The sequence below is a fragment of the Eschrichtius robustus genome, chromosome 2 (genome assembly GCF_028021215.1).
Source record: "Eschrichtius robustus isolate mEscRob2 chromosome 2, mEscRob2.pri, whole genome shotgun sequence".
NCBI classification, from domain to species: Eukaryota; Metazoa; Chordata; class Mammalia; order Artiodactyla; family Eschrichtiidae; genus Eschrichtius; species Eschrichtius robustus.
The window spans coordinates 38,174,965-38,190,379 of NC_090825.1; the positions used below are offsets into that span (position 1 = coordinate 38,174,965).

The window sequence follows — 15,415 nt, forward strand, 5'->3', positions numbered from 1 at the left end:
CTAGCTGTGGCGAGCGGGGGCCACTCTTCATCGTGGTGCGCAGGCCTTTCACTGTCGCGGCCTCTCTTGTTGCAAGGCACAGGCTCGAGACGCGCAGGCTCAGTAGTTGTGGCTCACGGGCCCAGTTGCTCCGCGGCATGTGGGATCCTCCCAGACCAGGGCTCGAATCCGTGTCCCCTGCATTGGCAGGCAGATTCTCAACAACTGTGCCACCAGGGAAGCCCCATTATCATTATTCTTATTCACAGTATCAGCAACAGTAAGGATGACATAAGCTGAAAAAATGCTGTCATTCTCATTTCACTTAAATAAGTGAACATATACAGCATACATGCTTGATGCCAATAAGGAATATGAAGCTGAGTAAACTTGGTTCCTGGAGGGCTACATGGATCATAATAATGTTGGTTTAGGCCCACAATTTGTGACTGAGAGTCATTAAAATTTCAGAGTAGCACCCATTTATAGTATTGACTGTAACTAGCCTGTGTGGTGTATACAAGTTGGTATTTGAGCTACAGAGTATGAAGTGTGATCTACATCTTTGAAGGACTCTGGAGGTAGAATAGAGCTGGAGATAATGCCAAGGAGATGAGCTCTGAGGCTGGGGTTATCTTCCCATTTTGCATCAACAGGATGTAGATGGATGGGTCCCCCTAGGACCTACATTAGAATAAGGAGAAAAAAGGGGTCTAGGCTTGACTTGGGCAAAATTAAGCTTATGGAAGTTGAAGGAATAGGAGGAAAAGGAAAAATCAAGCTTCAAGAGTAGGAAAATCTGGATAGTTCCAGAATATACTAACTGTTGTGACCACTTCCAATTGCCAACTCATACATTAAAAATACAAACAGACATCTATAATCCAGCCACCACCTGTATCCTAACTTCCTATTGCCTTTAAAGCATTCATGATCAGGCTCCAGACTCCACTGAAGAAGCCCCAAGTGCAAAAGGGCATGTATAACTGTTGTGATTTTTGTCTTGGGAAAAGTTCCTTTAAGAGTCTTGAGTACAAGAGCAGGGCAGTCTGCAGAAGGTGTTAGAATATTAAAGTAAGAAGTTCATCGTTTAGCCAAGATATTTTTTAATCAAAAAAGTGAGAATGTAAACCTTATTGCTTTCAGTAGGAGGACAGCTGGCAGGAGGCTGACGCAGCTGATGTTTGTGTTTAAAGGACATTGGCAGGAGATTCAGGCAGATGTGGTTTGAACACTTCCCTGAAAGGATTAGGCTGAGTCACAAAAAGAAGTACAGAATGGAGAGTCAGGGATTTGTATCCTGGTCCAAGTTCTGCCACTGACTTGTTACTTGGGGTTTCATTTCATAGAGAAGGGAGGATCAGAAAAGCTGGATAATATTGAGTGATGGTGCCAAGATCATAACACACATTCCTTCAGTTATCATACTCACTCCTCTATTAATCATTGCTGGAAATTTTCCACTTGGCATTCTTTTACAGGTAGTGGCCAAAATGCCAACATAAAAGAGTAGCTTTTAGTAGTTGTCACAGAGATTAAAAGATTTTTCTCCCTCTACTTGGGCGATGGGGCATGAGGGTGTTGCATCAAAGAACTGTGTAACATTCTAATTTTCACCTGTATTGTTTCATGGGAAATTGCAAAATGATCTCCACTTAGATATCTTTAACATATTACATTTTAAAATAGACATTGCTAGAAGGGTTTATAATTTATGCTATTAACATTTTAAATGAAATAAACATGCTGTAATTTCTATTTAATATTAAGGTAACATTTTCACATGTTTAAATGGGGCCCTATTTAATTGAAGTAAATTGGGAAGAAAAAAAGATAAACACTAAAAAACTGCATTGGGTTTTAAGATTTGCTTTTACTTAAGTCAGAAAATCAGTTCAACTATACCTCTATTTAAGAATAAGCATTTTCTCTAACATCCCCCCCCCCAAATCTCTTATATTTTAAAATGTTGGAAGGGTCTGGACATCATTTAAAGAAAGGTATAAGAAACAGCTATTAGGATAAATACCATTCCCTGTCTTTCTCTCTCTCATCCACATAATGTATTGATTGCTATCAACATGTATAATTAAAATTATTTTAATAAGTCTTAGTTTTAGCGTTCTGATAAATAGCAATATAAATGTGCAACCCAATTACAGAAACACAACCTAGGAATGGATAACATATACTATTTATAAAACAGAGGTTTCACACTCGGAATATATTTCCCCATGGAAGCAACACTATCAATATACATAACCATGAGATCCCATACCAAATTGTAAAAGCCATTTAAGCCATGATATAGCCGAACTATAGCATTAAAATATCTAATTACCAATACTGCTTGTAAACAATACATTTAGAGTTCTACCGCTGGGCTCTAGGAATATAGGATACCTGTCCCCTGTCCCCAGCGGCAGTAGTAAAAGAAGAGAAGGGGAATACAGCTACCTTGATTGCTAGACGCTATACCCCAGAGACAGTTTGTCAGGAAAAGAAGAGGAAAGAAGCTTTGGCAAGAAAATAAATTCCTGATGGGAACATTTATAAGTCAGACTTTCTAAGTCAGGGACAGGTAACAGTCTAGATAGGGAACTCATATTTTTTTATATACATGGGAACTATTGGACAAGAAGGTCATTTTTAGATTAGTTTAAAAAAAATTAAAGAACAATTAAAAAGCCTAATGACGAAAGCAATGTGTACTTTTACACAGCCTTGTAAAACTATTTTTAAAACTTGGTCACATAGAAATGCAAATAAATTGACCTTTTCTTTAAAATATGATTTTTGCAATAAAATATATTTTGAAGGGCAGTGTGGAAACTAATGTTTCAAACTACCTCCACCTGGGTCATTAAGATATTTTAACAGTGAAACTTATGCCAAATAAAACTAGGATTTCTGCTCTTTCTAGAGACTGTGGGTTTTTTAAATGTTTCACCCACTAGGTTATTCTTTGACAGGACTTAGATTTTGTTTAATGGTTCTCAACTAGAGGTGATTCTCTTCTTCCCCGCACCCTGCCCAGGGGATATTTAACAATGTCTGGAGACATTCAGGTTATCACAACTTGGAGGTTACTACTTGTACCTGGTAGGTTATATTAGTTTCGTAGTGTTGCCATACCAAATTACCACAAATACGGTGACTTAAAACAACAGAAGTTTATTCTCTCAGAGTTCTAGAGGCTAGAAGCCTGAAATCAAGGTTCAGGGCCTTGCTCCCTCTAAAGGTGCTAAGTAAGAATTGTTCCTGCCTCTTCCTAGCTTCTGGTGGTTGCCAGCAATCCTTGGCATTCCCTGGTTTGTAGATGCATCACTCCAATCTCTGGCTCCAGTTTTACACATCCATCTTCCCTCTGTGCGTCTGTGTCTCTAGATCCAAATCTCCCTCTCACTTCTTTCATAAAGACACAGTCATTGGGTTAAGGGTCTATCCTAATGTAACATGACCTCATGTAACATGACCTCATTTTACCTTGATTACATCTGCAAAGACCCTACTCTCAAATAAGGTCACTTTCACAGATACCAAGGGTCAGGACTTGAACATCTTTTGGGGGGTGACACAACTCACCCACTACAAAGGTAGAGGCCAGTGAGGCTGCTAAGCATTCTACAGGACAGCCCCCCCATAGCAGAGAATTATCCAGCCCAAAATGTCAATAATGCCAAAGTTGAGAAATCCTGATTTCAAAACAGGTACATCTTCAACCCTCATTCCTCAAAGTGATGATTTTTTAAAATCTTCAAATAGCCCTGTAGCCCTGAGGTCCTGTTTTACATGGTTTAGGTGCAGATATTTTAAAGCATGAACATTTCTTGCAGCCCTTCCTATCTTGAGGACCTTTTCCAAAGAGGTACCAAGTGCCGGATGGAGTTTTAAAATGCAAACTAGGAAACCAGTTACAGCTGTTAGCTAGCTCCAGGCTCTTAGCTACATCACAAAAGCACTCTGGGCTTCAAGATCAATCAGATGAGACATCTAAATTCCCTTTCAGGATCTCAGAACTATATAATTATAAGGCAATAGTAAAAAAGATTCTATCTTGAGAGTAGGGATACACTAGTAATGATATGACCACAATAGCTTTAAAAATACCAGAAAAATATTATTTTCAATTAAAAGAGAAACAGCATTTTTAAAGATAACATCTATTATTTCTATACTAACAATATATTATTTGAGATATTTTGTTGTGCATGAATAGTGACTATGTTTTATTAGGAGTAGAGAGTTTATTTTTAGTAAACCATTGTGAGGTTTTTTCCTTCTATGTCAATGTGTGTGTCCTAAGTTGTTTATTTCCGAGGCTCACCTAATATTGTGAAATATGTGAGGCCAACTATACAAAAGTAACTTGAAAAGATTACAATCTAGGACAGACAGCCTCAACACTTATAATCTGTCTCTGTTTGAGGGCAAATACTCCTTTGGAAAATCGTACCTAATTACATAAACTGATGACTATTTCTCAGCTATCCTTGTGGTTTGTCTGTTAATTCAAGCTTTCTCAGAGTTGAAATTCTTTTTGCTTTTCAAGCAATCTCAAACTAACAGAAAAGTTTTACGTACAGAGTAAAGAATGTTTCCCCTGAAACACTGGGGAACAAGTTGGTCACCTGATGACCCATTCGACCTCAGAAACATTACAACATTTCCTACAAAGGACATAGCCCACTTCACCCCAATACTGCTGTTAAAATCAGGAAATTAGCATTTATGCACTATCATCTCATCCCACATCTTATCTAAGTTTCAACAAAAGTCTTTATAATGTACTTTTTTAGCCAAAGGTTTCAGCTCAGGATCACATGAGCTGCCATGAGCCATGTCCCTCTATTCTCTTCACTCTAAACAGCTTTAGTCTCTCCTGACTTTTATGACCTTGATGCTTATGAAAGTTCCAGGATAGTTAAGCTGTAATACGATTAGATTCAGAGTAGACATCTTTGGCAGGAAAGTCACAGAGGAGATGTTGTGTTCTTCTCACTGCACCCTGTCAGATGACACACAATTTTCTTTCTTTCTTTACTGATTTACACTCTGATCATTTGATTAAAGTGGTGTCTGCCAGGCTTCTCCACTTAAAAGTTATTCTTTCTCCCTTTTCATTAATGCCAATTTTGTGGGAAGTTACTTTGAAACTATATAATATTTTGTGCCTCACCAAACTTTCAATTGACTCATTTAATTAAGTTCAGTATGTACTCATGAATACCTATATAATTCAATGGACATTATTCAGTGCATATGGATACTAGTCCATTAGTATTATTATTTACTTTCATGCTCTGTTTGTCCAGTCGTACCCCCTTCACTTTGGCTTCTGTATCCTTTTGACATCACCCATCATTCTTTGAGCACTTCATTGCTTTCTGGCATAAGATGTTCCAGGCTTATCCTATCCTTTCCCCACTCCAGTCCTGATATCAGCCATTTCTACAAAAAGTCCAAGTTATTATTAGTAAAAAAAAAAAAAAAAAAAAAAATGTATTTAGAATCAAGATTTGGGTGCTAAGTATGTTCATCACTGCTGGGAAATCACTGCTCCATCGCAGTGGGCAGACCTAAGAATACATGTGTACATATTCATACACACACACACACAACATATATATAATGGGTATAATATACATACATATATACAGTTGGCCCTTGAACAATGAGGGTTTGAACTTCAAGGGTCCACTTATACGCATATTTTTTTCAAGAGTAAATACTACGTGACTACTTGGTCCATGGTTGGTTCAATCCTCAGATGCACTGATGCAGAAGGCTGACTATAAATTATACATAGATTAACCTTTGTGTTCAGGGATCACCTGTAAATATATATGACACATATATGCATTATACATATATTTACACATACACGTTTATATTTATGCATCTATTTATATAGATATATATAGACATAAGACATGGATAGAGATAGATAGATATTTAAAGTCATTAATTCACACTAATGCTGCCAACTGCAGTCCAACACCACAAGGTTCATTTTAGTTTTCCCCGTTTATTTCCTTCTTCTCTAGAGAAAGACGTAGATTCTGTTATCCTCACCAGCTTTACTTATTTGATCAATCCCCCCATATATAACTAATCTCCCATTGGCTCCAAAGAGGTGTCTTCCTCACGCACTTAGGCTCCAGCATCCTGCACTGTCTGCTCCTGCGTGCTTTACCTCCATCCTGTGATCAGGATCACATGCAGACCTGCATGCCATAGCTGCAGAGAAAGCCTTGTCAGTGCTCAGCTCTGAGGGCTCTCGCCAGACCACCCTTCTGCAGGAACGCCCACCTCATGTGCTTCGGCTCTAACACTCTGCACGGGGCTGCTCTCCTACCTGGATGCCATCCTGACTGAGCTCAGCTTCTAATTCCCTGATCTGAAACCGTTTGGGTCCCTTCAACAGGGGAGACGCTTCCGCATTTCCCCACCTAATGGCTACAGGACTCATTCCCAGAAGGGAGGGAAGGAGATGGGGATGAGAGGTGGGGATAAAAGACCAGGACGAGGAAGAGCCAGTTGAACTAATTCTTAACAAATGTGTATATAATGTAATTTCAAATGTGATGGTAATTTAGGGTCAAAATTTTGATGCCTCAGATACAACCCTATTAAAGACAGGCTTATATCCAATCCGTTCCTTTAAAGTTTAAATGCCATGAAAGGTAAAAACTGCTAAAGTTTTCTGCTTAGATATAGACTAACAATGTAAGGCATGTGTAGGTGCTCGAATATTTGTTCCAACAAATATTTACTACCGGGCAGTTGCTCTGTGTGTCTCTAGAAAGGAAGGGGGCATTGATCAAGGAAGCATATAAGCAACATCCTCTAGAAGTTAAAAATGATCATTTCAAATGACTCCCCTGCAAACATTTTTCAAAAGATAAGCATGACCCTTTCCTTCGATTTGTTGTTCCCCCATAAGAGTAATAATAATGATTTTAAAATATTCCCCTTTATGTAATATTTCTCCTTCATAAAGATATTTTACATTTCTTATTTAATTAAAACAGCCCAAAAGAGCTAAGGTGAGTCCTTGTGCCAACTTTATTCCAGGACTCAAACTGAGTCAGCAAGCCCTACAGCCCAAACCTAGCATTTGTATCCACACACTCTGCTGTCAATGATTCCAAACTTTCATAGACATACCCACTCATCTCAGAGAGACAACTGAGTTTAAGAACACAGTATTTGGAATCGGACTGAACAGTGCTAAATTTCCTGCTCTACTGCTCAATTATGTGTACTTAGGCAACTATTTAGCCTCTCTGAATTCCAACTTCCTCATCTGAAAGTCAGGGATAATAAAAACTAACCCATAGAGCTATAAACTATATGGTGCAATGCCTGGCACACAGTTGTTACATAGTAAATATGATACATTTATGATAAAAAATGATAAACATTTTTATTTTTAAAATTTGGCCCCAAATCTTAGGTTTATAGAACACCTACTTCCAAGTAGTTCAAAAGCACCTAGGTAAAAAATAACCAGTAAACTTCACAATGGTCTTTAGCAAGGAGGAAACTGAACCTCACTGAGATCGATACAGTATCTATAAAGTGAGATGAGGCTGCCTCACAATTTTTAATTCTGCCTTGAAATGAAATGTTAACTTCATGCCTTTTATATGTCACATTCTTCCATAATTTTAGCTTAAGTGGAGCTTAAAGGACAGGACTTGTGCTACATACACACACACACATCTGCCGTACATATATACATCATTCTATTTATTTAAAACTTTATTTGTTAATTTACTCCACCTTCATTTGTTTCCTACTTTTCTCTTTGGAAGTCTGCTCTAAGTGTCAATTTAAACCTGACTCCCTCATACCAATGGAATACCTATCCAACAGTGCACTCTCTAGGCCCTATCATTTCAAAGCAGTGGTTTTCAACCTGCTTAGGATCATATGATTAAAATCACACGGGAGCTTTTTTTTTTTTTTTTTTTTCACACGGGAGCTTTTAAAACTCCTCACGTGTAGGCTGAATCCCAGGCCAACTGAATCAGAATTTTTGAGGGCAGGATCCACGTATCAGCATTTTTAGTGCTCGCTGGTTATTCCAACATACAGCCAAGTCGAGAACCAAAGTTCTAGGACACATCTAGAATGCGTTGGTCCTCAGAAGTGCAGTACTCTCAAGTGAATGATAGGTGAATCAGGGATACGCAGGGTGTAGAAAACGTCCTTGACCATTCTTTATAAGTGGTGTGAATGAAAAAGAGAAAGGTGGCTGCAAAGAGGGGTGAGGAAATTTAGAAACTGAGGCAACCCAAAATGTTTTGTCCAAGTTGTTAACAGCTAGGCCTATTAAAGGACATTTATTAAAAAATGAGTAATCTTATTATTTGATTATCTTTCCATCTTCAAAGTATGTTACAAAAAAACTACATGCTATAAGCGCATAAAAAATGAATTCCTATTAAAGGTTCGAAACCTTGTGTAGAATAATATCCTGATTTTAGTTACTGATGGGCAATATTTGCAAATTTGGAGGTGGTCTGTTATCCTAATTAGCCGCTAATACTTTGAAATTTATAACACAGGAACTTGCATTAGAAAGTACGTTAGATGGAATACTTTCACCATAAAAAGTGATTATAAACAGGTGAAGCTAAAATGGCAAATCTGGTGTTGGTTTCCGTGATGCTTTGCACCAAAATCCTTCTTTCAGTGTCTTAATAATACAACCACAAATACAAAGAAAAACCCATGGTCTTTGTTTTCAAAGACCAAGGTAGAAAAGAAGATACACACATTATCCTTAAGTCGTGGGGCTTTGTTTGTTTTGTTGTTGTTGTTATTTCAGCTCAGCTCTAAAAAACATCATCAAAGCCAACCCACCTGCCAGGAAGGGAGGAGGGGATATTTAAGCCTCACTATCGATTTAAGTGAAGGGCCTTGGGAAATGTGGCTTTCAGAGATCCTGCCACTTTAGCAGAGGCCAAGTCGCTGCCTTGTTCCTGCCCGCACCCTTACGCCCTTTTCCTAGGAACACCCAGACACTGCCCTACTACCCACGACCCCGTCTCGTAGGGCGCTGTTCGTTCCAGCGGAGGAGCCCGAACCGCACCGGCCTCTCGGCCAGTTTAGATAACCCTAGCGTGGCAAGCGGGCGGAGGCGGACGCCGTTCCCCACCCGCGGTCGCCAGTATCCCCGAGCCTCTGCCCCAGGATCCCCGCGCGCTCTCCGCCCCTCCTTGGCCCTGCAACCATCACACCTGGGGTACGGCCGTCCTCCGAGCTCCGGCGCACAGGGGCGAGGAGGCACAGGAGGAGCAGCGGCAGGGGCGGCGCCCGGGGCCCCCGCAGACTGGGGAGGGAGCGCATGGCGCCAGCAGGTCCACCGCGGTCCTCGCGCACCCACCGCCGTCGGTGCCCGGAGTCGCTGCGCACACTCGCCGGCGGCCCGGCGCCCGCTGCCAGGCCCGGGGGCAGGACACTCGAGAAAAAGCGGAGTGGGAGGGGCCGGCCGCCCTGCCCTCCTCCCCTGAGACACTCTCACCGTGCCAGCAGGACACCCAGAACCGCGCCCGGCCCTCCATCAATTATGCAGCCCGCGGCCGGCGCAGGAGCGCCCGGATGTGCGGTGGCCACCCCCGCGCCGCATCCTCCCCCGCCTCCTCTCCGCCCCAGCAGGTCAGGGAGGGAGATTGCTAAAGACGCTGGCAGGTGGCGCCTAGCCCATCTCCTGCGGGAGAGGTCGAAACTCCTAATATCTATATATCTATAGATATATCTGCAGACTATCCTTTGCAGTTTCATCTGAAGCAAGGTTCACTTATTTACTTTAGTGGGACAGAGGCTGGGAACGCGTTTCAGCTCCCCCGGCCATTCTGGGTTAAGAAGGCTTATGTGTGCGCTGGTGGAAGGCGCTCTCCAGCTGCCCTGCATCCTGGACTAATCTGTCTTTGCTCTGCCTACCAATCGCACACAGCCTCCTCTCCAGTCTCTGAAGGCTTAACCGGTTCGCTCTAGATTAAGGTTTCAGAGTCTCAAGAGTCCCGCAGTCTGTTTTCCTTTTTCTTTTGGTTGCTTAACCTAGCAGTTTCCGAGAAGCCACGTAGAGCTCAAGAAACAAAACTATGGGAAGTAGATAACTGTGTAAAATGCACAAGCCTCTAGACCTTAGTCAAACTCCAACACCGTTTAAGATAATGTTATCCCTTACTTACTGTAGCTTGGAATTTTTCAGTGCTCCCGACCGACCAAATAAAATAAAACAGCTAAAAGCTACTGCTTTATCGGAGAGGATAGGAGGAATCTAATTACCACATAAAGGAGTAGTAAGATGTGATAATTCTCCAGGCTGTTACAACACGTTAAAAGATATATTTTAAAAGTATTTCTCATGAGTTTGTTCCCTCTGCCTTTGTCTTTGCAATGTCAGGTTTGATAGTCATAAATTCAAAATATATGTGTCAAAAAAAGGATTGAAAGAAAATGTTAGATACGAATTTTGAAAATTGAAGTGCAAGACAAGAGCTATGCTCACCTCATACAGGAATGATTAATTTTTAATTGGTGTGTATTTTAAAAATAGTCCTCTGTTTCCAGTTTAATATTACATAGGCAAAACTTTGAGGGAAAATGTAGATTATTTAAATTTGTATCGAGAGAACATGAATAATACAGTTCGTTAAGCAATATTAAATTTCCACCAAGTGCCAGGCACTGTGTTCATTTCTTGTACTGCAAGGAGCACGCGCGTGCACACACACACACACACACACATCTAGAGAGCTATTTATCTATGAACTACAAATCTAAGGAAAGCCTCGTCTCAGTCAGAAAATTATGGCTATAATGATTAAACCTTTCTGAACAAAGCCTTATGAGAGACCCTGAAGGACTAAACATTTCACATCATGACACTCTTAGGACCTTGAGCGGACTTGCTAAACCCAAACTGCCTGATCACTGGTCGCTAAGACACACCCCTGTCTTGCTGCCCTGCATCCTGTCTCAAGACTAACTACAAGCATTTCCCTATGCCTTTGGAGAGTTTTAACAGTTAAGCACTTCTCAAAACAAACTGAACTCTGACTGACCTTCCCCAATTACTCCAATAAAATCCTTAAGCTCAAATTCACCTTTCTTCAAATAAGCTGACCTCATTTTAGGAAAAATTATCTTCCCAGTCAGCTCAACGTGTTTATAAACAGGAAACAGTGACTTGCCAGGTTGAGGCTAGTTTCCACTTCTCTTTTGCTGTTAGAGCGAAATAAATTGAGGAAGAAATGTAATTCTTGTTTTGCTAAGCATTTTGAAAGTTTTCCCCATTAGTACTGGTTTATATTTATATATTTAATATTTTTTAGCCTTATCCCCAGTCCATTTTTTTCAAATGATCCATATCCTTTAAAACCAATTTATATACTACCTTCCATGTATGGCATTTTCTGATCTTTCTGGTCCAGATTGACCTTTCCCTCCGTGGTGAATTAAATATGGCCACATCTGCTTTGACACTGTCCTCATCATGAGGTATGTTGAAGAAGAAAGAGGGTCCTGTATGTCCTCCCCTTGAGCTGGGTGACTCCTGTTGACATATTGAATATCGCTGAAGTAACACTGCGTGAATTTCCAGATCCAGACCACAAGAGCGTCCATTTCCTTCCTTCTTGTTCTTACAAGACAGCTGCCAGGAAAGAAGTATGACTACCTTGAGATCACCGTGCTGTGAGAAGCCCAGACTACATGGGGGGCCTAGAAGGATGAGGTGCCATGTAGAAAGAGGGGCTGAGGGGCAGTAAGGTGTGCTAGTTTTGTGAGGGACCCTTCTTGGAGCCTCAGACAAGGCCCGTTGAGTGCCACGTGATGCTCCTTGAAGCAGAAGAATTGCCCAGCTGAGCCCTGCCTGTACTCCTGGCCCACACAATTGTGAGATATAAGAACACTATTGTTTTAAGACATTAAAGTTAAGGGTAGCTGTGTCACCACAATAAATTATCCAACCACTCTCCTCTGAATCTCCCTAGGATTAATTTGACAATTAACAATTTACAGCCTTGTGACTTGACCTTCATTGTTGGTTTCAACCCCCATTTAAATATTTTATTGGTATTCAATTTACGTGATTATATCTTCTTGCCCGACTACATTACAACTCTTTTCAGTATAGGCAAAACATCTCTTTTCTTCTTCTGTTTTTCCTAAAACTCTGTTTTCCCTTTTTCTATAGTAAAATAATGCTATAAAATCTTTCTTTTTTTTTTTTTCCTTAAGCTGTTGTTGAGTGAAAAGTGTATGACAAGATCCTGGGAAACTGTGAAAATGAGAATGGGAATGTGGAGTGGGTTAGTTCCTACTGAAAATAATACTTAATTTTAAAATTTTATTAGAAAAAAGCATTATATCAGACAGTAATATGTAAAGTACTAAAAATAAAGGTGGGAATTTGCTACTGCCCATTAGTAGAATACAAATCCAAGTCATGAGATAATGGTAGGCAAAATTCTGCAGTGGCCCCCAAGATTCTTGACACCTGGTCACATGGGGTGATCCTGGAATGTGGGCAGGTTTGTGAATATTTTGGGGTAGTCACTATTTTGATTAGGTTACATTTGATAAGACTCTATTTCAGCAGGCTGGAGGAAGACATTCCTAGTGAGGCAGATACCCTCATGCTTGTCTGGAAAAAGCAAACAGCCACATTAAGAACTAACTGCCCATGGAGAGGGGCATCCTCCAGGAGCTGAGCATGTCAGTCCTACAACCCCAGGGAACTGAGTTCTGCCAACAACCAGTGAGCTTGGAAGAAGCCCCAAGCCTCAGATGACATCACAGCCCCAGTCAAGACTTTGCAGCCTGGTGAGACCCTGAGCAGAGGATGCAATTAACTGTGCCTGTCTCTTCTGACCCATGGAAATTATGAGATCATAAATTTGTGTTAAATCACTAAGTTGGTGGTAATAAACTAATACAGGGCAGCCCATCAGACGTGATTCTAGTTACATTGTAAAAAAATGATCCTATACTTGAACAAGGTCAGGAATGGATATGGAAGGAAAAAGAAACCACTTTAGTTGTCTCTGGATATTAAGAATTAGATGAAAAAGTTCCAAAGCTACTCAGAAGTTTATACCATTTCTAAATTGGGACCTATGACCATCTGACGGTCATTTGCTCTCCTCCTCTGGAAGGAAGAAAAAGAATATGTAGATATATTTTTATATATATATATATATACACACACACACATACATGTGTGTATATATACATGGGTATTACATGTATAGATATGCATGTATATATACACATATGTATATATATTTAATAATTGCTAAATTATTTAAGCAATGTATGGAGATCCTTTGATCTCAGGGGTGGAAGTCCTCTACTACATGCTAGGAGATAAATCATAATTGGTCTAAAACCATGAGTAAAATCTCATTCCCCTTAAAAATGGTGTGTCTAAGGGGAGCATAGCTGATGAAATACAAGAGCAAGTCTGCTGTGAATGGCTTCCCTCATCAAAGAGAGAAAAGCTTTAAGTAGAGAAGGCTTTTTGCCCCATCCCTTTGCCTCTTTCTTCCTGCCTTGAATATAACCATGATTCCAGTATCAGCAGTGGCAACTTTGCAGTGATGTGGTGACCAGGCAACTTTTCCAAGAATAGCAGAGAAGAAAGAAGAAAGAAACCTGGGTCCTTGGTACACCTCTGAGTTACTGCACCAGCCCTGAGATGCCTCCCTCCAGACCTGTATCAAATAATAACTACTGGTTACAGCACTCTTTTTGGTTCATAGCAGTTGAATACATTCCTATCTGTTCCAGTACTTCCTTAGTTTAAATTAAAAGCCTTGCACTTTGCCTTGGAACTCCCATTCTGTCTCCACACAGGATACTCCTTCCACCTCCTAGCTTTAGTTACTCACCTTTTCTGTGAGGATAATATCCAATATCTAAGGACCTTAAATAATTCTTTAATCTACTTTTCGACATCTTCCCCCACCCAAACTATACTCATCCTGAAATACTTAGAATTCCCCCAAAGTTGACTGTTTTGTGTGCCTCACTGATTTTACCTCTGATTATTTTCTTTTCTTTTTTTTTTTTTTTTTAATGCTTGGAATAGCTTTGCCTATAGCTCCACTGGCAATTCTCACTTCAATTTCTGCGTGCCCTTTTCTCCAGAAAGTTCTCTTTGTGCCACTTCAAGAGCTTCTTCTCTGGCTTCCACAGCATCTTGTGTACACACCTATCCCAACTCTTAATGCATTATGCTATAATCATCTGTGTAGTTATATCATTTAGCTCCCTAAATGCTGAAACAGTGTCTGGTTTACCTTCATGTCCCGTGTGCCAGAGTAAGCAGCACACAGTTGTCACAGAGATGAATTAAAGAATGAAACTCAAAATCTACAGATATTCTCTGAAAAGTAACCATCTCTTGGCATGTCCCTCACCCAGACTCCCTCCCCAGAGATGATAGTTATCTGTGCTGCCTTCTTCAGGGATATTCTAAATCTATGCAAAACGTTTCTGTATGCCTATGCCTTTTCACATGGATGGCGGCATTCCGTGCCTAACTTTTCTACTTTGACGATATATCTATTTCCTCTGTATAGAGCTTTCCCCTTTCAACAGCTAAATATCATTCCTTTCTGTGAATGTCCAACTATGTATTTACCAGGTCTCACTTGACTGCATTTATATTGTTTTAAATACTTCCATTTACAAGTAGCTTAAAAATTAATATCATTAGGGCTTCCCTGGTGGCGCAGTGGTTGAGAGTCTGCCTGCCAATGCAGGGCACACGGGTTCGAGCCCTGGTCTGGGAAGATCCCACATGCCACGGAGCGGCTAGGCCCGTGAGCCACAATTGCTGAGCCTGCGCGTCTGGAGCCTGTGTTCCGCAACAATGGAGGCCGCGATGGTGAGAGGCCCGCGCACCGCGATGAGGAGTGGCCCCCGCTTGCCACAACTGGAGGAAGCCCTCGCACAGAGACGAAGACCCAACACAGCCAAAAAAATAAATAAATAAACAAAGTAAACAATGCGTTAAAAAAAAAAAATTAATATCATTGTACATTTCTTTAGTGGTTCATACAAGGGTATACATGTAGAATATAATCATGGAAATAATATTTCCTCATCAAAAGATATTTGTGTTTTAAACTTTGATAGGTACTGTACCATTGTTTTTCTTCAAAATTATTAGTTTACATTCTCACCAACAATGAAAGGGCCTGTTTCCCTATATTAATGCCAAGAAATCAAATCCTTGATCTTTGCCAATCTGACAGTTGAAAAACGGCATGTATTTACAATTTAATTTGTACTTCTTTATAAGAAGTTGTAAGTCGGGATGAGTATTTTTTATATGTTAAAATATGATGTACAAACATTGCAAACAACAAAATCCAGTCTGGCTAGTTTAACCAGAAAAATAACCTCTTAA

General features: G+C 40.4%; 1 protein-coding gene across 2 annotated transcripts in view; it reads right to left on the minus strand.

Moving 5' to 3' along the window:
- Nucleotides 1-9,585, minus strand: part of EMB (embigin) — a 46,837-nt gene extending 37,252 nt beyond the window's left edge. Inside the window, exon 1 of one of the 2 annotated variants that reach the window (XM_068532677.1) lies at nucleotides 9,515-9,585. In XM_068532677.1, the coding sequence (XP_068388778.1) occupies nucleotides 9,515-9,554 (40 nt within the window). In that variant the 5' untranslated portion in view covers nucleotides 9,555-9,585. Of the gene's footprint in view, nucleotides 1-9,230 lie in introns of both variants that reach the window. The other variant, XM_068532674.1, reaches the window with a different exon arrangement.
- Nucleotides 9,586-15,415: the final 5,830 nt, after the last annotated feature.